Source organism: Zeus faber, assembly GCF_960531495.2.
Source record: "Zeus faber genome assembly, chromosome: 16".
Taxonomy (NCBI): Eukaryota; Metazoa; Chordata; class Actinopteri; order Zeiformes; family Zeidae; genus Zeus; species Zeus faber.
Genome location: NC_137202.1, coordinates 25,455,303 through 25,479,373, shown reverse-complemented (window position 1 = coordinate 25,479,373; position 24,071 = coordinate 25,455,303). Strand labels below are relative to the sequence as shown.

The 24,071-nt window shown below is 46.0% G+C and overlaps 1 protein-coding gene across 1 annotated transcript in view; it reads left to right on the top strand.

The window, feature by feature from the left end:
• The window catches only part of sptlc3 (serine palmitoyltransferase, long chain base subunit 3), a 35,996-nt gene extending 14,476 nt beyond the window's left edge, over positions 1–21,520 (top strand). Inside the window, exons 5-12 of the mRNA XM_080016191.1 lie at positions 1,130–1,254; positions 3,468–3,561; positions 5,135–5,240; positions 7,405–7,624; positions 11,414–11,540; positions 14,628–14,763; positions 18,869–18,998; positions 21,159–21,520. Coding sequence (XP_079872317.1) covers positions 1,130–1,254; positions 3,468–3,561; positions 5,135–5,240; positions 7,405–7,624; positions 11,414–11,540; positions 14,628–14,763; positions 18,869–18,998; positions 21,159–21,272 — 1,052 coding nt within the window. The 3' untranslated portion in view covers positions 21,273–21,520. The remainder of the gene's footprint in view (positions 1–1,129; positions 1,255–3,467; positions 3,562–5,134; positions 5,241–7,404; positions 7,625–11,413; positions 11,541–14,627; positions 14,764–18,868; positions 18,999–21,158) is intronic.
• The last annotated feature ends 2,551 nt before the right edge of the window (positions 21,521–24,071 follow it).

Genomic DNA, 24,071 nt, shown 5'->3' with positions numbered 1-24,071 from the left:
CTGGCGCTTCAAAGAAGAAAAAAAGAAAAGTTGAAAAACACAACATAGTATTTGAAAGAAAGTGATTGGGGTGGGGAGGTTTCACTTGATACGATGTTTAAAGTCAAGTCAACAGTGGTCTCATCTAACGGTGTATTCTTGAAATGTTGTCTTTTCGGGTGGAGAACCTCTCCTTTTTAAAAAGTTACTTATTTCACATGAAGAAATCCCTGAAGCGAGCACACTTTCTCTCTCACATTTCCAAATCTTCTGGGTTTTTTTTTTTTTTGTCAGTTTTGCCTTTGACTGATTTAAGGAAGTGCTTATATGGGGGCAGTAAACTGAAAATGCGGAAGCATCCCACTGACCCGGGCAGGCGTGGCGCTTCACGATATGCCGCCGCCCACAGGAAGGAAATAAAACTAAAATGTATTTTCAAGCCTTTGGTTTTCCTGTTTCTCTCCCTTCAGATGGATGGTATATTTTATTACGTGTTGAGTAGCATATTACAATCCTATCAATTTCTCTGAAATCAATTCTGGACCCCAGCTGTCAACGTGGGTTAGGAGTTAGGATGCACTTTCCCTTAGTCCCCAAACATATGCCGTAGCCACGTTTCCGACCGCATCCCCGCTTATTGCCTCGACATATTACCTTTTAGATGGAAAAGCAGTGGTACACCATAAATAAAAATTGACCAGGTGCTGAACCCGTGCTGAGCCCCCCTGGAGCTCAGGAGAGCGACAGGTGCTGATGTATCGCCTGATGGTAGTCCAGGCTTTAAGCCTTTGCCTCCTTCCCTTTCGGTTCTTCCGAGTCATTTTCATCTGTCAAAAATATAATTCGAAACCACAGCGCGACGGAAGGTGGCAAAAACCCCTTCAAAGGATAAATCAGAATCAGAATCCTTTCATTCATTTGACCAAGTTTAATTTCCATGAACGAGGAGGGTGAGGATTGTTGCGTTGTTGTACAGCCAATTGGCTTAAAGAAAATATACAACAAATAACCAAAAATAAAGGTCAGAAATAGCAGCATTGATGAAATAAAGGGTAAATCATAGGTGCAGGTAAATAAGGTGCAAGGTACAAGTTATTAGTATCAACAGTGTTATGACAGTGTTGGGGACGCTGTTGTTCCTCCCGTGCAGGTAACCTGAGCATCCACGAGGAGCTGGAGCAACTCGTGGCCTCTTTCCTCCGCGTGGAATCCTCCATGACGTTCGGAATGGGTTTCGCCACCAACTCCATGAACATCCCGGCACTTGTCGGCAAGGTATTGTGTTTTTATATATATATATATTTTATTTTATATGTATTTTTTTTCAACATTTACACCAAAACATGAACACTGGATGACAACATGTATTGAAAAACAGTGAATTAGGTCCAGGAAAACTGGAACTGCAACTGGTCACGTGGCCTCTTCCTGTCATAATTAAGGCAGCAAATGAGGGAGGAAAGGAGAGGAATGCAACCAGGAGGGTGCTGGGGTGCACTTGAAGCAGGTGCGTGTGCATGTGCGTGTGGGCGTGTGCGTGTGCACGCGTGTGTGTGTGTGTGTGGTGAGTCATGTACACTGGTGAGTGTACATGACTTATCCCCATCGGTACTGGTGTAGAAGGTCAGTATTATGTCACGGCTCCTCCAAGCAGTGGGAGGGGCCCCGGAGCCCACCCGAACTCCACAGCCCCGTGGACACCCCTTGGCTGCAGAAAATGCCCTACGGCCACAGAAGACCCCCCGGGCCCCCACGCCCAGCCCCAAGGAGCATGACCCAGTCTCAGGGAGCACGAGGAGACCCCGCACCCCAGGGCCGCACACATACAACCCCCGGGTGCAGGCACAAGACGCAGCCGCCGGCACAGAACCTGGGCCACGGGCGCAAGGCACGGACCGCGGGCCCGGATCACGGCCCCACGGCGACACACCGACACCCCGCCCCAGGACCCCCACACCCCCAGTGCCAAGTGCCCATACACGTAGCAGCGTGTGCCCAGCATGGGGCACCTCGATGTTACACCCCCCGCCCCCCCACCTTGGTGATGCTGGCAGGCCGCCAGGTGTACAGGCCAGGTATACAGATTTTTTTAACTCGCCGTGTGGAGGGAATCCTCCTCCGTAGGTCCAGCGTTTTCTCGGCGCAGCATAAATGTCTTTTAATTAGCCCGGCTTTTGTTCCTCTCTCCTGCATATGGCCTAAATGAATGAAATGCACTCAACTAAACTCAGCTGCTAACAACTCCCCATCCAGCCTCATTAATTAAAATCCTAATTAAACATTACAGAGGCCAGGAGGGCTGCGGGGGTCTGGGCGTTCGGAGCTAACATTGAGAGGCAGAGACAGGGGAGGGCAGGCATTGTCGAGGGCAACACCCAAGGGTATGATTACCCATATCTCGGCCTGTTGGCACAACGGCTTTGCTAAGACAGACGGCTCGCGCGTTGCCATGGGCAACGTGCGGTGCGGCTTCCCCTGATTGGATCGGACGGGATGTCAAGGCGTGCTCGTCCTCGGGGGTGCCGGGTTTCAGCGGCGAGAGCCGCGCCCGTTTATGCAGCTCAAGTGTCCAGGGCGTTTCCCTGGGAGCGTTTCGAGAGCCCCATAAAAGTTATGCTGCCCGGCCAGTGCAAGATTGTCGGGCTTGGTGGAGCTCGGGCATCTTTTGGGCAAGAGCTACTGTCGAGTGACAGCTGCTGGTAGAGCAGGCAGCGACCAGTTATACCCCAGGACAAACGGAGGAGATCTTCCACTGACACGCTGTCAACACGCCCCCGCCGACAAGTCACTCATGCTAATGCAGGCAAACGGAGCCTCAGTGCCACGTGTTACTCATACCAGTCATACCGCTTTGGAATTTCCAATTTCAAACTCACTGATATGATATTCATCTAATCTTCGGCTGTGAAGCTAGGATTTCGATAGCTTGATAGCTTGGCTAAATAGCAACGCCCCCTTATTTTAACGACGGGGAATTGGCTTGTTGGATTCTGAGAGGGAATTGAGCTGTATCGCCTACCGAGCGTGAACCACTTCGTTAGGAACCTGAGGATGTGCTTATGCACCCTCCATACAAATCTGATACCCAATGCATATTAAGAGGTCGCCCCTTAAGAAATTCCAATTTCCCCTTAAGAAATTCCAATTTCTTAAGGGGTTACATATTCTTTTTACTTACATTCCACTTAAAAAATATATTTTATATAGATAGATAGATAGATAGATAGATAGATAGATAGATAGATAGATAGATAGATAATGTACATGAAGGATTATATATATATTTTTAATTAAGATTACCAGAATGCTAACTGTGTATTGTGAAAATATTTAAAGCTGGGCTACACTACTGGGGGCCCGGGGGCCGAATGTGGCCTTCACCTCAATGTAGATTAGCCCTTTGAATAAGAAACATTTGCCATAAATAAATATAATATCCATATATAATAAATACATATACATTTTTCTGACCCTCCGCTGGCTTGCAGGGCTGTTTGATACTCAGCGACGAGCTGAACCACACGTCGCTCATCCTGGGAGCCAGATTGTCGGGGGCCACCATCCGGGTGTTCAAACACAACAGTAAGTACCGTATGTCATTGACATGTTTCAATATGTGATCACTGGTACTCCCTCTCCTCTTCCTCTTCCCATTGAAAATGACTGCGTGGAGCAGAGGGTGTCCCAAGAATGAATAATTAAAAGCTTAATGTAGCCGAGTGGAGGGCGGGGGGTGGGGGATCTTCCCTCCCTCTTCTTGCAGGCAGTGCTCTTGCAGCAAATGTGTGCTGACAGGTACAAGCAGAGTCGGTTAGGGGTCCTCCTGGCAGGCCCCAGGGGGCCCGGCATCTAAGAAAGAAATGGCCCTCGGGCTGCCGGAGCGGCTGACCCCTCCCCGTCAAGCTGCCCGCGGCGCTTAAAATTCAGCTGCGCTCTGTACAGGCCGTACCCTTATTTCGAGTGCAAGGTCTCTATTTACTAAGAGGGCTGTAACGGTTTGCCAAACGCCCCTCGTGGCGCTGTCTGTGTTTTTCCTTCTGTTTTCTTATTTTTCCCAGTACACCTCAACAAAGTCGAATCTGACGTTTGACTCGGTCGTTTTAGATTTCAAAGATTATTCATTTTATTATTTTTTTAAGGCTCTTCCAGCGTGGATGGAATTTGAGAAAGTGTCCAAACGGGTTGGCCCGCTTCGGACTTTCAGTCCAGGTCACGCCCGTGGTAGTGGAAAGATAAAGGATGACGTGAGGAAGTACGTACCATGTGACCGTTTTAGAGGGAATCCACTTTTGTGACTTTGGAGGTCGATTTGAAAGATGAGATTTAATATCTTATTGACGTCTCGTACGATGAGCGCCCTAAAGCCACGCATGTGCCGCTTAAATATTAAATATTAACAGCACTCCTCCCTTATCACGCAATGGCTTATCTTCAATCACTTCCCATCAGTAAAACACGTCTCTCCTCATCCTTCGCTACATTCAACAACAAGCTGTTGTAGGTCTGTCTGTCCGTCGGTCTGTCTACTTTGAGTGACTATTGATTTCACTTCTTTGAGAATGTAACATACATATTCTATATAATGTCACATAAGCACTGGACTAACCCTTCATACTTCCTGTCTTCCATCACTCTCGGTGAACCACACTTGTTCAATACTGCCATCTGCTGGTTGATGATGCCACATTCAGGGAGGGTCACCAATAATTAACCCTGAGTTGTCATAACTCGGCAAAATGAAAAGGCCCCATTTTTTTCATTCTCACTGTTTTTTCATCGCATGGACTACCAAGCCAACCCACTCAGATCCTGACAGAGAGACCTTTGGCCCCATTAACTGATCCTAAAGTTTGCAGGGTTCCAATTGGCCCCGTTTGCCGGATGTATTTGCGGTAGTTTGTCTAAGGTGTTGCTGGCTGATAAAGCGACGCCTTGTTTACTCTGTGAGCTGCCTCCGCCGGTGGGAGAGGTTGTCGCACACGTCGTCGGTAAACATGCATGCTGTGATTTCCGTGATGCATGCGTGCACGCTGTGTATTTCATTCCATGTGTTCTAAAAAGCTGTTGCTATATGCAATAACAATCTACGTTCTACACGCTTCACTTTCCTGTGCGCATACTGATTTGTGCGTGCGTGTGTGTACGCGCGCTGCAGACATGCACAGCCTGGAGAAGCTGCTCCGAGAGGCCGTGTGCTCTGGGCAGCCCCGAACGCACAGGCCTTGGAGGAAGGTCCTCATCATGGTGGAAGGCATCTACAGGTCAGCCATCACCGCCCGCCTCCACACACACACACACACACACACACACACACACACACACACACACACACACACACACACACCCACAGCCTTATGGGGACTCGCTTAGTGTTGAGCAGTGTTTAGCCCAGGCAGCCTCAGGCCCAGACCCAGGTAGAAATCTTTATTTGTAACCGAGCAGAGCTTTCTGCCGCTGTGTTTACCAGCCCCTGTAATGACTTCTATTTCAGCTGCTTCCCTCTCTTGGCATGACAATAACATGGTGCAGGGAGGCGTGTGTGTGTGTGTGTGTGTGTGTGTGTGTGTGTGTGTGTGTGTGTGTGTGTGTGTGTGTGTGTGTGTGTGTGTGTGTGTGTGTGTGTGTGTGTGTGTGTGTGTGTGTGTGTACACGATTTGATTACTGGTGTGTGTGTGCGTGTCTCCTGGCAGGGACGGTCTCCATCTGCTCATTAGCTTCAAACCAAGGCCAAATGGAGACGCGGACCCTGACTCGGCCTCGCTTTTCGAGCCGCGACTGTTCATCCCGTCTGTCCTTCTTAAGTTGCCCGACAATTTGTAACTTATTCCTGAAAGTGGGTGGATCGGGGTGGAAATCGGACACTATCTGCCACGCGGGGGGTCAGGGGGGCACGGCGGCACGGCGGCATCACCTCCAGCATCACCTTGAGCCTCAATCCCCCTTCCATGAACATAGAAAGGTTTGATGAAGAGTGGAGCGCGTTTGAGCTTCTTTTTTTTTTTTTTCTTCTCCTTTGATGTCCACATAAGTCCCGGCAAAAACTCCCATCTGCCGTCATTTGGACGGGCGAGCAGAGGATAGCGGGTCTGGGATCGCTCCTCTCCCGGGTGATACACCCATTCTGTCAAGTCGTAGCCTTAAAAGGCGAGGCCTCCGAAGGTGGGGGAGCGGTCTGAGGAGGAGGAGGAGGGGGGCAGGGGAGCGAAATGAAAGGGAGAGATATGGTGACAGGAAGATCCCCAGGACGATCGCGGCACGTGGGATTATGTAAGCTCCGTGCGCAGGCGATCCGCGGTGTCCGCCTGCATATAAATCTGAGGTAGATGCGACCTGTGCGAAGGCGGGGCTGTGGGGGTGGGGGGGCTGTAAATTCGGTTCGGGCTGTAAATAACCGGCGTGACGTTAAACTGCCAAAGAACTGCATTGGGTGCATTCTGGGTACCGAGACAATAAAATGAAACCAAGCATCAGGGTTCGTCTTCTGCCATTGGCGTTGCATTGGACGCAGGAATGGCGAGCGAGCGCACCGCAGGATGGCAAACTAGTATGCTCAAATATTACGGCAACAGCAGCAGGATGACATACCACACGCAAAGCATTCTTATATTTGTTGTACAATGTTGAGAGCCGTCGTCGTGTAAATATTAGTGTCATTTTTTTTTTTATCCGTGTAAGGGGGTTAAAGGGGCCGCCGTTTCAGCGTATCCACTGGTGATGCAAGGTGAAGAAAATTGTAGCCGTCAACGAGGCGGGAGCTTTATGTGGTTTCGGCGGAAAAAAATAATTATTACTTTGGAGGGAATAAATTTGTCCTAAAATCAAATAAATGGTAAAAAAAAAAATCAGATGATTGAGAGGCAGGTCTCTACTACTCACTAATAACGTTTACAATTTACTTGTTGTTTTTCCTGTTTCTCATTTTACAACCCCACATTTTTCATTGATTGATTGATTGATCATTTTTATTTCAGACGTTTAAGAAACAATCAATAAGAAACACAGGAAATGACCATTCAAGGTAGAAAGAAAGAAACACCACCACCATGGATCGAAAACCCTTCGGCACATTCGTAACATAATGACAAATACATTTCTGTATAGGGGCAGGTAGAAGTACACTCTTATTTTCTCCTGTCTCTATTCTATTAATCAAATGTAGCTATGAACATAAGATCATTAAATTAATATTTTATATACACATTAATGCACATGTCCATATTTGATCATCTGGAGCCCATGGAGTGTAAGTAGTGAGTGGAACAGCATTCCCTGTTTCCAGGTGATTCAAAAATGACTTGAACTGATTCATATCATTACATTTATATTGACATTACAGCACCTTAACGTCTATCATTGTGTTCTTGTCTTGGGCACTAAATCAAACTACTGCTCGTTGGATGGCCTGCATGTCTCCCCCGCCCTCAGCATGGAGGGCTCGGTGGTGCGGCTGCCTGAGATCATAGCCCTGAAGAAGAAGTACAAGGCCTACCTGTACCTGGACGAGGCCCACAGCATCGGGGCGGTGGGGCCGTCGGGGCGCGGCGTGACTGAGCTTTTCGACCTGGACCCGGCCGACGTAGACGTCATGATGGGAACCTTCACGAAAAGTTTCGGCGCGGCCGGGGGATACATCGCCGGGAAGAAGGTACCGGTGTTTCCGCTCTCCAGTTTGTTTCACGGCGTTCCCAACTGATAATAAGGGCGCGGTCGGGGATCGATCGCGGGGGCGGTATTGCGGACGCCGGGTGAGGCCTGGTCTTAACTAAATCACGCTTTTAATCTGGACGAACTGAAATGGCCTCTCTCAATGGAAATACATGGAATATCTCAAAACGGAAAAATAAAAAAACCTTTAATTATTTGGGCTTTTTCTCACCTTCACTTTTCTCATTAAGTTTTTTTTTTTCTCTCCAGGAAAATAGGCTCTCTATTGGATTTTGGAGTCCGATTGTCCGATTCACTGTCCGATTCATTGTCAGTTACTTGTTTTGTTATTTTGAACATGCGATGTGGCCTACCGTGGAAACGCTGCTGGAAGCTGATTGGCCGGTTTCCCCTCATTGCAAGTTTCTCCTTAGCATTTGCAAACAGGGAAAACCCGTGTTCAGAAACTTTCTCTTATTCCACTATAAAAGCTCCACCGTTAGGTGTGTCCGAGGGCATTTGAGGTGAGGAATATGGCTGAGCCGTAATGAATATTTGATCTGCAGGGCGTAGCTTGACACTTCAGTTTGATCTGGCTTCCGTGAGGCGCACACATCCGCACCGGACGCATTCATCAGCACAGAGTCGAGGTCGGGTCTGTTATACGCAAATGCCAAACCAGCAAAACAAGCCGCTCTCCGCTCTGGATCCACCGTGCGCCGGAGGCCGCATTGATCTTAGGATGTACTTTGTTGGTTTGTCGTTAGTGTGTTGTGTTGTGTTTTTTTTTTATAAACCTGCATAAAGCGCCAGATGCGCGGGGCTGACCGCATCAAAACCATCCCGGTGATGTCAGGAGGGGGGAAACCTGGGAGTCATAGAAAGCGAAAGCTTTTAGATAACTCTGAAACTCGCCGGCATCCGTCATTCCGCGGGAAGTGGCGACGTCGAAACCATCTGGCGCCCGAGCCGGCTTTAAAATGCCAGGGAGATGAGAATGCGACGCGCTGCCCGTCTCTCCCCGCCGCACCCCCGCATCCCGCCCCGCTCCGGTCTCACGTGTCCGACAAATGTTCGCGGCGCTTTGTAATTCTGTCGTGACTCCATTAAAAAGCTTGCGCGCGCGCGCTTAAGTACATACGGCGACCGCGCCGCCCTCGTGGCAGTTGATTAGAAGGCGACACAGGAAACGGCCACGTTGTTTGAATTAGGCATCCGGAGCGGCACTCTCGGTGCCCTGTGCGCACCACGTGGGGCTCGGGCCCTCGCCGCCATAATAAGAAGGTAAAGCTGGCAGGCGGCCAGCCCCTTCTTGTGGCGGGCGTCGGAACTGCGCTCCAGATTTAACGGGACGGGCCTTTAACAAGCATGACCATGTTTGAAGTAGGAACACGCTGCCTCCTTTGACAGCTGGCTGTAGTAAACAGCTCCGCCGGGGCAGGGAGGAAAAGGGGGAGAGAAAAGCCTTTAGTTTTGGCTTATATGTTGTTGTGGTGAAATGAACCACCCCCCCCCCCCCACCCACAAATCCTATGTTAAGTGGAGTCAGGTTGTCCGACAAAAGACTCCGCAGATGTGCGCTGGAAAACAGTCACATTATAGCTATTTTATGGGTGCACCAAAAATAAGTCCCCTAATGAATAGACTCCAGACTCATTTTTTTTTTTTTTTTTTTTTTTTTTTATAATTCACCTCAACCTCACATTGAAGAGACACGGGTAATTAAACCCTCTGCCCATATGTTGAGATGCTATTGACTGTGTGTGTGTGTGTGTGTGTGTTTGTGTGTGTGCGTGCGTGCGTGTGCGCGTGCTCCTCGCTGGAATCACCGCTGCGTTGCGGCCTGGTGTGGCTGTGTACAGTCACATAGGGACGACTGTGGCTTAGCTGGAGAAGGGAGGGGACACGCCCCCAGCCCCCCTACCCCCATCGCCCAGATGCTGGGATGGATTTCGGACATGTTCTGTTAACCGGTTTATCTTGGTCGCGACCAAAATCCCACCAGGCCCCAAAGCAACGAAATCCCCCCGGCCCTCAAATGGAAACAGATGTCCGCTGGTTTCAAGGTTCCTTTGCTACGTTTAAGCAAGCAACCAACCACACACACACACACACACACACACACACACACACCAAAAACCCTTCTCCTCACATGTGAATGTGTGTTGGTTTGAGCCGTCACCGCCCAGTGGAGGCAGATGGCAGTGGGTGGAAACGGTGGCCAGGCGAGGCAGACGGCATCTCTAGCCCTGTGTCATCACCCCACGCTGGCCGCCACACGCTGCTCCATCACAGCTTGGAGTCCGCGCCAACCTCAAACCCCACACACACATATACACACACACACACATATATACTTTATATACACACACACACACACGTGCGTGCGTGCACACGCCTCAGGAACCGTGACCGAATCAGTCCACTTCATTCAAATCCCTGCTCTCTCCGCTTCAACTCCTTGGAGAATTAATCTACCGCTGACATTTCGGAATAATGAGCGTGACCATTCTGGAGGTTGTCCCACCCGTTGCTCTTTCTCAAATTAGCGTTCTGGCTCCCCCTCCGTAGGGCAGGCCGGCAACGGGAACCCGGCGCTCTCGCCATCTGCGTTCACAAATGCAGACCGTAGTCAATAAAATATACCGACCGAAAGGACACGAAATGGCTTGTGGTATCTTAATTGATTCTCAGGTGTTGCAGCGCCCGGATTCGGTGGAGTTAGTCGAGCCCATTTCGCCTTCTGGACCTGATTGTTAACGGAGCTGTATTCATCACCGCTCGTTTATTGTCGCGCCATAAAGCATCACCTGTTGGAAAAGGGCTTTTTGCGGGTGAATGCCTATGTGTTAGGTTCGGTACCCTACTGTATTCCCTGTACGCCGGCAGACAGCTTACGGCAGGGACGCACCAGAAGACTTTCAAAAGACAGCGTCACACCGTAGGACGTTGGCAAGGAAGGGCCACCACCGGGGGCCATGCTGCACATCCTGGAATCGGAACACACACGATGGGAAACAAAACTCAAGACTCTAGATGACACCGGACCAACCTGATATTTGGAGATCTGACGAGTCCGGGTCGAGTCTAGAGGCCGACTGCGAGAGTCTCTGGCGAGAGAGAGAGAGAACAGCCACAGCAACCACCGAGGACGCCGGAGAGCCTTAGGATTCTCTTAAGATCTTGAAAATGTGTTTGTGTTTTTTAAAATTAAAAGAATTATGGATACCCCTTTTTTTTTTCACAGAAAGTTGAAGAGCAAACCCAAAACAATTTTTTTTTTTTCTAGTTTAATCTTCACGTTATTTTTATTGTCATTTGTTTCTGTTTGTTTTGTTTTCTTAGGTTTATATTTATTGTCTATCATTAGGTGCATTGTACTCCTGTTCATTGTTTATTTTTAGGTTCATTTTCCTGGTTTATTGTTTGGTTTATTTCATTGTAATCCTTTTTAGGTTTATTATACATGGTAAATGTATCTTCTAGTTAGTGTTTTATTCTTGTTTATGCTTTTTTCTTTGTTTTTGTCACTTTTAATGGTTATTATTTATTGTTTATCACTAGGTATATTGCATATTTCTATATTCTTATTGTTAACTTTTACATTTATTGTATATTGCTGTTTTCTTTTTTTTAATTTTAATTGTATCGCTTTATTATAATTATTGCCCATTTTTTTTATGTGGGCTGCTGTGGCACTGCAACTTCCCTCCAGGGGTGAATGAAATATCTGTCTGTCTGTCTGTGCCTATCAGCGTTATGACGGCCTTCTCCCTTTTCTTCATTGCAGGAGCTGGTGGACTACCTGCGGAGCCACTCCCACAGCGCGGTGTATGCGTCTGCCATGTCCCCTCCTGTGACGGAGCAGATCATCCGTGCCGTGAAGTGCATCACAGGAGTGGATGGCAGCACCGTGGGTGAGTGGCTTACAGTACCTTATATTGCGCCAGGTTTACCTCCTGCCGAGTCCTTCCTTATCTTCCCTCGGCAAAAATCCAAACGTGATTTGGTTGCCGTATAAACCGCGGCACGATTTTCTGATTATTTGACGCGGAGGAGGAAAAAAACAAAAACAAAAACAAAGCAAAAACAATTGAACAGCCTATCCAGACGGCAATGCCAATGTGCTGTAGGAGGAAGACGAAACAGCTGCCCGGTCAGAAAATGTGTGAGCAATTACCGGGGTCTGCAGCGGGAGGAAGGGAAGAGAGGGCGCCCAACCCCTATGCACACATGACCTTGCTCAAGAGGAAATCAGTTTCATATGTACGCTACGAGGGACCCTGTTCCTCTGAATAGTCTCTGCAGTAATGGCTACGGACACCAGCGCAGTGAGGGAGTCATTAACAGAGCCGCTGCAACACAGCAAATTGCTTCACTTTTTGCCTTTGTGTAGCGGTAATAAAAGCAGCTCTGGAAGTTGTCATAGTAGCCGCAGTTATTATATCCGCGTATCCATCCATCAATTTTTTTTCTCCACCCACGCGTCACGGTTGCGAGGTGAGGAGGTCCCGCCGACGATGGCCGTGAGCCAAGGCAACGAGCGGCGTCCGCAATCGGGGACGGGACTCCGTCGTGGGGGGTCGCAGACGTTTGCTTTCACACATGCGTCAAACCTACCCAGCATGACCGTTAACAGAGTGACGTGACCGCACTGCCAAATCAACTGTCTTTGGGGCGAGGGCGAGAGAACCAGGTGGGAAAGCTGGACCACGGACACGTATCCAAGAGAAGGGTACACGGGGTACTCTGGCGCCAGCGTTACTCAGCACGTTTCACCTTCAAACGAGGATATGTCGAAAGAGGTGCTTGCATTATTCAATTCCATTATTAACGCCTTCCCCGAAATACCTCCGCGGAAGCGCGTGTCTGTCTGTCAGTCTGATAGAACTAGCTCCGCCGGCGCCCCAAGAGTTAAGTCTTGTTGAGGCTGCTTCAGATCTGTTTCGCAATAGAGGCCCCGAACACGAGTCAGAGACGAGGGGCCATGCGGAGGCACGGGCCAGAGAGGACATCACGAGAGCATTACAATAACTTTACACTGCGCAAGGCCGGCCGTGACTGCTAGGATGACTTAGGCTGTGGATGTACCGTATCCGTGCGAACGGTTTACATAAGCATGCCAGAACAGCCACAGAGATTATTGACCAGGACAAGGAACATAATGTCCTACGACTGAGGTAACCTTTTATATTCTTTTAATGAGATGAGTAACTCTCTCCTATAGCTCTGGAAAAGACATGCCTGGCTTCTGACGTGTTCCAGGGAAAATAGCTGTCGGTGTCGTTGTTGTTGTTGTGAAATCATTCTCCACCTTTAGTTACGGAGACCAGGAACAGCGGCAAAACAGTCATTTCTTCAAAGAATAATAATGATTAAAAATAATAATAATAAATAAATAAATAAATAAAGAAAGAAAGAAAGAAAGAGCGACACACCTCTGCCCCACGGTCCATTAAAAAGGGAAAGGTGACCGAAACATATTGATCCAGCGTGAGCTGAGCTGAAACAACTCCCCCGTCTTTCCTCCACACCCCATCTCTCTCTCCCCCTCCCGCTCTCCCTCCCTCTGTCTCCCTCCGTCTCCCCCCCCCCCCCCCCTCTACCTCTCCTCTCTCTCTCTCTCTCTCTCTCTCTCTCTCTCTCTCTCTCTCTCTCTCTCCCCCCTCTCTACCTCTCTCTCTCTCTGTCACTCAGAGTACATTGGTTGACTGGTAAAACTCAAACAGACTTTGGCATATGGCAGCAGGCTTCTGTCCGCTGTGCCTCTATCTCTGCAGTTGGGGAACAATTTACCAGATGAGGCTTCATTGTCATTTTGTTTTGTAATTATATATATTTTTTGCCATGCCCGGTCATTGTGTGTTTATTCTTTCCCTGTCTCATACCACGAAAGAAGAGCCCGGCTTGTTCTCAGGTTATCGAAGAGAAGGACATAGGAACATAGGATCATAGGAATATAGGATCATGGGAACATGGGATCATGGGATCATAGGATCATAGGAACAGGAATGTGGGAACGTATGGGACCACATTCTCCACCTGGGGCCTGATGAGATCATCAAGCAATTTCCATTCTTGGAAGTAGCTACACTTGATAACAAAGAAAGAAACAATGGAAAACCATCTTCATATTTTTCAAATGATCCTGATCAATTTACAAAAAACGCTTAAAATAAATGAATGATACATTTCTAGATAATATTTGCTCAGGTTTATATTCTTAAACGCACACTGCTTCTACGTCGTCGTATGGTTTTTGGCTGTTTGTGCTCACTGCATTTCATTGCTGAAATGTATTCAAAAGGCCCGTCCGCATCAGTGCTTGGCCCGTACGACGCCAGTTGCATCTTAAGCATTCCAAGTATTCATTTTTTCTGCAACCGCACTCTGGTGGTGGTCCCGTCCCGTTATTTAAAAGCCGTGATTCAGGCAGCTCGGCAGCGCCGGGGGATGTGTGTACGGCACGCTGTCAGACGGTCCAAACCGAACCATCTGCCGCTGCAGCTGAGCTGTAATCAAGAGTGAAGTCGGCGGCGCAAGTTTGAAGAGCCCAGATGGAGGCGACTCGGTTACCGCGAAAGGGGGGTGGTGGGGTGGGTGCTCACACTCAACCGGCTACTGCTGATGGTGGGGTTTCAGGGCAATTCCATTTTGGTGTGGGTGTGTGTGTGTGTGTGTGTGTGTGTGTGTGTGTGTGTGTGTGTGTGTGTGTGTGTGTGTGAGAAAATTTGGGGGGGGGGGGGGGGGGGGGGATAGGGGGAAAATCTGAACTGGTCCCTTTCATCATATTTGTCAGAAAAAGTTGCTTGTTATTTCGGTAATTACATCAATGTGTAACAAAAGAACGTACAAATGTACCTCAAGCAGCATGTTGCAGCATTTCTAAAGCACTGAAAACACCTGTGAACTTCCGTGCAACACCGTGCATACGGGTCCAAATGATGTTTTTTTGCTGCCTCCAGTAGACTCTAAATCTCTTGCCCTCGTTGCCGTTACCGTAGGCATCCAACGGATTCGGCAACTCGCGGCGAACACCCGGTATTTCAGGGCCAAACTCAAGGAGATGGGCTTCATCATCTACGGCGACGAGAATTCACCCGTGGTGCCGATCCTGCTCTACATGCCGGGCAAAGTTGTGTGAGTATACTTGAGCTCTGATCACGGCAAGACAGTCGTCAACAGTATACGACAACAAATACAATTAAATAAAACCAACACAGTCATAGGCCACGTCCTGTCTGCTTTTGCACTCAATTTTGCCTCCACATTTCAAAAAAAGGGCGTGCGGTTAGAAACAGGTCGGGGGGGGGGGGGGGGGGGGGTTCTCACCAACGTTGCCAGCTCGTTCGCATCGGTAGCTTTCGGCTCAAACAGAAATTTTGGGGTGGAGTTGGATCATTCTCCTCTACCCTCACCTGGAAATTATTATAGGTGGCCAACCTACCAAAAAAAAAGAAAGGAAAAAATGTCAAAAGGCTCTAGTGGCTCAGTCGCAAACAGGCGGAACGAGGAAGAAATGGTTTTATTTTTTTATTTTTAAACTCTTATAAGTGTATGACCCTGACGGTGGAATCAATGTATTCACAGCAGGGAGAGCCTTTAGGAAAAAAACAAAACATTGTATGGCTCAAAAAGACGGAAAGTACGTCTGTGGCGTTGGTGTAACCACTGACGTGGACCTTTACACCAACGCCACAGATGTACTTTCCGTCTTTTTGAGCCATACAATGTTTTGTTTTTTTCCTAAAGGCTTCCGCGTTCCAAATTATTATGCAAATATTTTTCTCTGATTTTCTTAAATTGTCGATCCAAATGACAGTCAGTTTAATTTTGAAGTCATCAACCGTTAGGGTATAATTCCATTGTTATTGAACAAACCTCGCAAAGATAACAGTATTTTTTTCAAAAATAAAAAACTCAAAATGCACTGTTCCAAATGATTATGCACAACAGAGTTTCAAAACATTTTATAGGTTTTAAAGAAGTGAAAATGGTCATTTGTTGAATGTGTAGCATTAGCAGGTCATATTCACTGAAATCAAAAGCTATTTCAATCAAAAACATCTTAACAGGACAAGTTCCATGTGAACATAGGAGCCTTCTTTGATATCACCTTCACTATTCTTGCATCCATTGAACTTGTGAGTTTTTGGAGAGTTTCTGCTTGAATTTCTTTGCAGGACGTCAGAACAGCCTCCCAGAGCTGCTGTTTTGATGCCAACTGCCTCCACCCTCATACATCTTTACTTGAGGATGCTCCAAATGTTCTTAATAGGGTGGAGGTCAGGGGAGGATGGAGGCCACACCATGACTTTCTCTCCTTTTATGCCCATAGCAGCCAATGACACAGAGGTATTCTTTGCAGCATGAGATGGTGCATTGTCAGGCATGAAGATGGTTTTGCTACGTAAGGCACGGTTCTTCTTTTTGTGCCCTGGAAGAAAGTGCTCAGTCACAAACTCTATCTACTTTGCAGAGGTCATTTTCACACCTTCAGGGGCCCTAAAGGGGCCTACCAGCTGTCTCCCCATGATTCCGGCCCAAAACATGACTCTGCCACCTCCTTGCTGATGTAGCAGCCTTGTTGGGACATGGTGGCCATCCACCAACCATCCACTACTCCATCCATCTGCACCATCCAGGGTTGCACGGCACTCATCAGTAAACAAGACTTTGAAAATGAGTCTTCATGTATTTCTGGGCCCACTGCAACCGTTTCTGCTTGTGAGCGTTGCTTAGGGGGGGCCCAATAGTAGGTTTATGCACAACTGCAAGCCTCTGGAGGATCCTACACCTTGAGGTTGGTGGGACTCCAGAGGCACCAGCAGCTTCAAATACCTGTTTGCTGCTTTGTAACGGCATTTTAGCAGCTGCTCTCTTCATCCCATGAATTTGTCTGGCAGAAACGTTCCTCATTCTGCCTTAATCTGCAACAACCCGTCTGTGCTCTGAATCAGCCACAAATCTCTTCACAGTACGATGATCACGCTTAAGTTTTCGTGAAATATCAAATGTTTTCATACCTTGTCCAAGGCATTGCACTATTTGAGGCTTTTCGGCAGCAATGAGATCCTTTTTCTTTCCCATGTTGCTTGAAACCTGTGGCTGCTTAATAATGTGGAACGTCCTTCTTAAGTAGCTTTCCTTGAATTGGGCTCACCTGGCAAACTAATTATCACAGGTGTCTGAGATTGATTTCAGTGATCCAAAGAGCCCTGAGACACAGCTAATCATACAGAGCAGAGAAACAACCACGTGACACGACAGCCAACGGTACAGCCGGGGCGCCGGTGCTCCCTCCACTCTCCAGCCGGCAGCGGGCGGCCGGGATGAGGCCCCCTGGAGCTGATGCGGCGGGTCTTCCTCAAACAACAACTAGAACTTGACCTCGCCCTCCTCCCAACCCGAGCCCGGCGCGGCTCCCGCAGTAGGAGAGCGAATAGAGAAAGAATCAGCCATTTTCAGGGACACGGTCAGAAAGAGTCCCTCGGTCCGCTCCAGACGTCCCCGCATGTAATCCCAGAACGCAGATACCACAACCTTTCAAACTGTTCTCAGATGACATTGATGTTTAGAATCTATATTTGAGGGCTGCAGTCAGGAAATCAGAATAAAATTTGAATATTCAAAAAATCCATTCGATCCATTCGATTATGTATTTATTTATTTATTTTCAATTATAAATAAATAATAATAAATTATAAATATAAACTGGCCTACGATAGCAAATCAATCCACGTGTGATGAGCAATAAATTTCAATACAAGTTCGTCCAGTTTGTTGCACAGTGAACACACATGACAGAGAAGTAATCCGGTAACTGCTGTGTCGGCATCAGAGGGGATTCATCACTCAGCGCCGCGTCTCCCTCTCCTCCAGTACAAGGGAATGTGCGTCTTGGACCAGAATGTCCATTAATTCCACTGATGTGGTCATGAAAGTGGGAAATAAACCCGACCATCATCGACGGAATGTCCTTTAGTGCACAGATTCCCAACAACCGGCTCGCGGACCACACTGGGCCGCGGGGCATTTGGCAGCGGGCCGTGACAATGCTGGCGGAGTTTTTTCAGGAGCAATCTGTAATCTGCTCTGCACTAGCTGGAAACAGAGTAAATTAAATACATCTTGACTTTTGATTTGCTTTGTTTGGGAAAAAAAAGTCGCTCTGATCGGAGTGCCAAACCATGTGTAAGGCCCCCCCCCCCTACTAAATTTGAGCATTTCAAATTTGAATAAATTTGAATATTATAAATAAGAAACACATGCAAATTTGAATGGGATACTAGAGGAATATTTGCAGCCCTGATATATTTATATATCATTTATTTCTCATTTTAGTTTACATATATTTTATTTTATTTATTCAGTGTTTAAGGTAAAGCCATGAGAATACACTTTAAACAGCATCATTATTATTATGATTCAATATCTATCGTGGTAATTATCTGCATCGATCAATATAAAAAAACATTGTGATAACATTGTTGACCATATCGTTCAGCCCTATGTTCTGTTAGTGAATCAGAATAAGGGTCAGAATCTGTTTATTGGGGGCAAGTACATTTTCATGTAGAAAGGATTTGTTGTGGTATTAGTTGATGCATTTTGCTGCAAACAAGCTATTGGATACTGTATCTAACAGAATACTGTATATATAAAATTAATATACACAGAATATACAAACTGTTATGTTATACATACAGTATAAACATCAATATAGATATTTCTGTACATGAATAGTAATAATAACAAGAGTCATAATAATAAATTAATAATGTGTGTAAATATGGACACAACTATTAACCGATGAGTTAGTCTGACTTATTACAGCGTTATTGCAGTATTTTCACAGTTTAGGGAGGTGAGTGTGTTCATTGTCATAAAAGATGAAACGGCGCAGTCTGACTTGCAGCAGTTGCAGCGCTGTCTTTCATCAATAAAACACATTTCCGACACAGAAGGTGATCCTATGCAGTTCCTAACATCCTAACAGTTAAGAGAATGTTTTCTCAAATTGTGATTTAGTTCATGTTCATTTCAGCCTTCAAATAAAAAGAACATTCATGAAACGGGAAAAACAGGGTCTGAATTGATTTATTTGTATTGCATTATTATTTGTATTTATTTATTTGTTATATATTCATATTTTAAAAAAATATTATATTTGTATTTTATTTATTTCATAAAATGCAATTTTATATTACAATACTTTTGACTTGCTGTCGCTGTTGTTCCTCAGAGCATTTTCTCGAGCCATGCTGGAGAGGAAGATCGGTGTTGTGGTCGTAGGTTTCCCAGCAACGCCAATAACAGAGGCCAGAGCGCGCTTCTGTTTGTCTGCAGCACATACACGGGCCATGCTGGACCAGGTACACACACACACACACACACACACACAAACACACACACATTCATACTATTATTATTATTACTAGTACCTGTGATACTGTTGGCTTCATTGCATGAATACAAATGAGTCGAAAAACAAAATTCTGTGGCATCCCCCATGCAAAATTTATTTACCCAAATAGTTCAGCTCTTCACCACAAGTGAACCAAAGATAAACCTAAACGTGTCTACAGTCTGGCTAAATCTTATCATTTGTTCTTATTAAGGGGGACTTTAAAAAGTTAGACAGGAAAATAGTTTTTTATTATCACATTAAAGCAGTTCATGACCTTAAATGCACACCGATATCCCAGTTTGGGCACTCTTCCAGTTGTTCTGATTTATTTTTATTTTTTCTCAGTGTGTCCTCACAAAATCTACACATTGTCTATTGTGCTGAGAATTGTGAGAAACTCACTTGGAGTAGTTCAAGATTAATAATTCAAGAACAATATTTAAAAAGTAGTTGTGTGAGGAATGATCGTGTTCATTCAAGGTCTAAATTGATGACCCAAAACTGAAATTGAGTATTTAGTGCATTTAGCTTTTTATTAGAGGTTAGGGTAAATCCCCGATTGATATTGTTCGTGGGACCTTCTCAGAATTTTGAAATCTAAAACTATTTGGAACAGATAAATTTGACCACAAGTATCCAGGTGGTCGTGCTTAAACAAAATGAAGGAGATGATATTTACAGTAAGACGCTTTATGATATCATCATACTATTTACTATACATGTGCAGGTTGTGATTCAGAATGTACATTGGCACCGTGTCCAGTGTGCGGAGTGCAGAGTCCGTCACTCCGTAGTGGTTAGAGATGATAAACTGTATGTTTACGTGTGTATTTATGTACCTCCTTACCTGGTAGATGTCTGTGGATCTGTTCCATTGATATTTTATCTTTGTGATTTATCTTTGTGCCATTACTTTGCCGGATTCATGAAAAAAAATACAAAACAAACATTAGTCCACAAAAACCCACGACCACGTTGAGTCAACTCACATGTAAGACTTAGTGGCGCGTTCAAGATCCGGCGAGCCGCCAGAAAAATAGAAGCCGTGCAGTGGTAATTACTCACAGATATACCACAACATTTTTCGTATTTCATGGAAAAGTAACTTACTGAATATTTTATTTAAGGAAAAAAAGTCGCCACTAAAATTACTGGGTGACACGGTGTCCGCACTATCACCCAGGAACGATCGTAATTCTTGAAACATGTTCTTCAGGAATATTTAAACTGAACGGCAGAAGAGAAACATGCAGATGGAAGTCAATGTTGATTGGTCCAGACCTGGGTCCACCATGTTTGTAACTATAGTAACTTGTGATGCATTTCACAGAGACCAAGACTGTAACACACATCTAAAAGGAATAAACTGGAGCCTGTGTATTGCTGCCAGGAGCTATATTTATTATTATTATTGTAATATTCTTTTTATGGATTGTCATCATTATTATTATTATTATAATTATAATTATTATTATTATTAATAATAATAATACTATTGAATTGTCTTCTATTAATGTTGAGCACTTTGAGTTGCAGTAAAAATCTAAAAATCAAAATCAATTAATATAATGATTATTATTATTATTCAAGGTCACATGTATGTTGTGTGAATGTAGTCAAAAACGACATAAAATTGATGAAAAATTAACATCCAAATTTAAAAATTCCATTGTATGATAAGAGAAAAAGAAAATAAATTACATTGCGGAAAGAAAGAGCTTGAAAGAGGATATTTATAGAGGCAAACATGTTATAATTGGATTATATTTATCTATATAAATATATATATTTATCTATATATATATATATATATATATATATATATATATATATATATATATATATATATATATATATATATATATATATATATTCACACACACGTATACTTGTTTACTGACAGACTCTCCTTACCTTACCCCTCACTCAGCCTCAGTCAGAAACGTCAGAAATATCCGCATATGTTTTACTTTTTACTGTATTTTATATTTTATCTATTACTTACGATTGGACGGGATTGGGATTAATTAGCGAGCACACTTATTTGCGAGCAACTCACGCGTTCCCCAACGACCCCCGAGCACCAGAGTACGTCATCAAAAGCCATCGTGGCATTTCATTGCAGGTGCTGCACCATTTGGACGAGGTGGGCGACGCCCTGTGTCTGAAGTTCTCCCGGCGGAAGTACTCCCCGCTCCCCGAGCTCTGCGACGGGGCCGACCTGGAGCCGGACAGCTGACGGTCGACCGTTAGCGGCTTCCCAAAACCACACCCAAGGAACCGGGGAAGAGATATGATGTGTATATGATATGGGTGATCAAAAAGTAAAACATCTGATGCCTGAAGAGTTGATTTTCAGCTGGATCTGTACTTGGTCCGTGTGCAACAACATCCCGATCGCGTCGCAATGGAGCCTTTAAATAGGCTGGAATCCAGGCTATAATATTTGCCGGCTGCTCTCTACTTGTACATGTTATATTTTTACCAAAAGCACACCTATTTTTGTCACCGGGCGAGGGGGGAAATAATGAATCATTTTAATTGTGAATACACCGTATTTAATGGTCTCAAAGATTTGTGTCCATGCGGGAGTTTTTGTACCACGTCGAATCAAATGTAAAACAGAGTTGTTCAAACGTCTCCGCCGGTCAGTTTGATGTTGGCGACAGAAAGCTTCAATTTTTCAGAGGCTTGTCCTTAAAAAGTGAAGGGAAAGGGGGAAAGCTTCCCGTGTGTGGGCCTCTTCGCGTCCCTGATTTGAACTTGGGTCGATCACTCGCTGAGGGAGTCGCGACACCGATCTGGGGACCGTAAGTTTTTGGGGGGTTTTTTTTGTTGTTTTTTTTTTTACATTTTTTTACGACTTGAGGACTTTGTTAATAAGGGAAATCGTACGGAAAGGGACGATTGCCGCAAAGAGGAATCGGGAGACTCGGAGCGTGAAGGCTTGTGATTTTTATTTTTTATTTATTTTTTAATCCACTGTCTCACAGGGAAACAGCGTTGCCAGATGGGAAATCTAAGCGATATCGTACTGCAACGATGAAATGATCGTATTTTAACAGGAACCATGGTACATGCTGAGGAGGGGAAGGGCCATGCATTGAACTATGTCATCAAGCCCCGTTTCAAGGCTCCACTCACACCACTCCGGACACACATGCATTTGCAATCGGAACGGCCCCGTGGTATTGCAGCTACGCAATCACGAAACCAGCAAATATACACATGACCTTGACTCGTGACTGTGATCGGGTGCAGTAACTGCGCTGATTGGTGGATTCCCGGCAGATCCGGGATCAGGCACTACGAGCCGCATTCCGACGGCCGGTACGGGTGAATGCGCCGATCTGGAACCGGCCCCCGGGAAGCAAATTCGCCGTGGCCCTCAAACAAATCGCAAACAAGGTTTCATTGTGGGTTTATTGAAACGGAAAACTGAACGCACATTTTGGGCCCTATCGGAAATATTGATCATGTACAGCGGTTAGAATGATCATACAAATACGGTCATTATCGTACATCTGGCAACCCTGTCGGGAAATTACAATCGCGTTCCTGTGAACGATAAATCACGCGGCGGTGGCTTCCTCAGCACGTGCTTAACTGAGAACAGCCTGCGCGGGGGGAAAAAATACTAATAAAAAAAAATAAAAAAGTAAGGAGTTTTGAGACTTCGTTTTGCGGCGAGACTGGCTTTAATTCGCCATGGTCTGAACAACCTCACACGCGCGCGCTAAACGTCCAAAGGCCTCTGAAAGGAAGCGCGCCGGGTATGCGTCACCTGAGCCAACAGCAACCTCACCCGGCAATTAGCGCTCGACTCCCCAGATTCCCTCGGCGTAGGGTAATCGTTAGGGGGGGGGAAAGGGAGTCTGGGCGGATGATGAATGCGTTTCCCGATGTGTCAGAGCGCTCGGCGTCGGGAGGAGACGGCGCGTTTGGGAGCTGAGAGGGCGATGCCGCGGCGTGGGGGAGGGGGTCCTTACAATGAGTGGTGTTTAAAGCTGCGATTAAGCCACATCGCCGCTAATGGAAGTGCATCGAACGGACTCCCTGTCACGCGGAGGATTGCCCTGGTGTTCTCTCTCGCCGCTGCCTTCTCCGTCGGCGTGCTGCCGAATAAGCAACCGGCCTCTAACGGCGGGTTCAGCACCAGAATCAGAATCTTTAAATGACTTGCGGTGGATGTATGGTGTCATTTCATGCATCCGGGGACACTGGCGTCAACGTGTAGGATTTTCCCGAACAAGCAACATTTTAAAACGAGCCCCAAAAAATAAAGGAAATAAAGCAACCACGCCCTCAAATCTTTTCAACCAACTTTGGAGGAAAAAAGAAACATGCCCAACGTCACTTATTATGAGCTGACTTGGCAACAATGGTATCTGGTTATTCAGCCGCTCCTTTAAAGCCGCGGCACGCAGCTTAGGGCTCCATGCTACATGCGTATGCACAGTATGCGCTGCTTTATCAATTTCAACATGGCTGCCTTTCATTTCTTGCACGTGCCCGATCTTTGCATCCTTGCGCAGGGAAAGGCGGACCCCGCCGCCAACAATGGCAAGCAGCATATCGAGGAGCGCACGCTTAACGCAAATGCATTAAATGGCTGTCTTAAAAGATGGCAGTTGGAAAAAGTATCATAAAATGGTATTTTATTTTATTTTTTTAACAAGAGAAATGTATGGATTACCACTTTAACCCAAGTCTGTGCATTTGTGGGTGTGTGAGACATGGACCCTTGTGTTACACGCACCATTTGTTCCTATAGGACCTGATGTTCCTTAGTTAGTCACCTCCCGAGAAGAGGTGAGAAGCCTCCTGTTACTGTTGAAAATCAATTTAGATGTCACGGAAAATATAGAAAACAACTTGAGACGGCTTGTAGACGAGCCGATGTTGCAACTGGCGTAGAGTCCAGACGAAATACAACAGGAAACCTTTTCATTTTATCACATTTCTCTAGTAAAAAAAGAAAAAAACATGCAGTCTTGCTATGTCTTGTCAACCTGTTGGGTGCTGCATGCGTTCATCG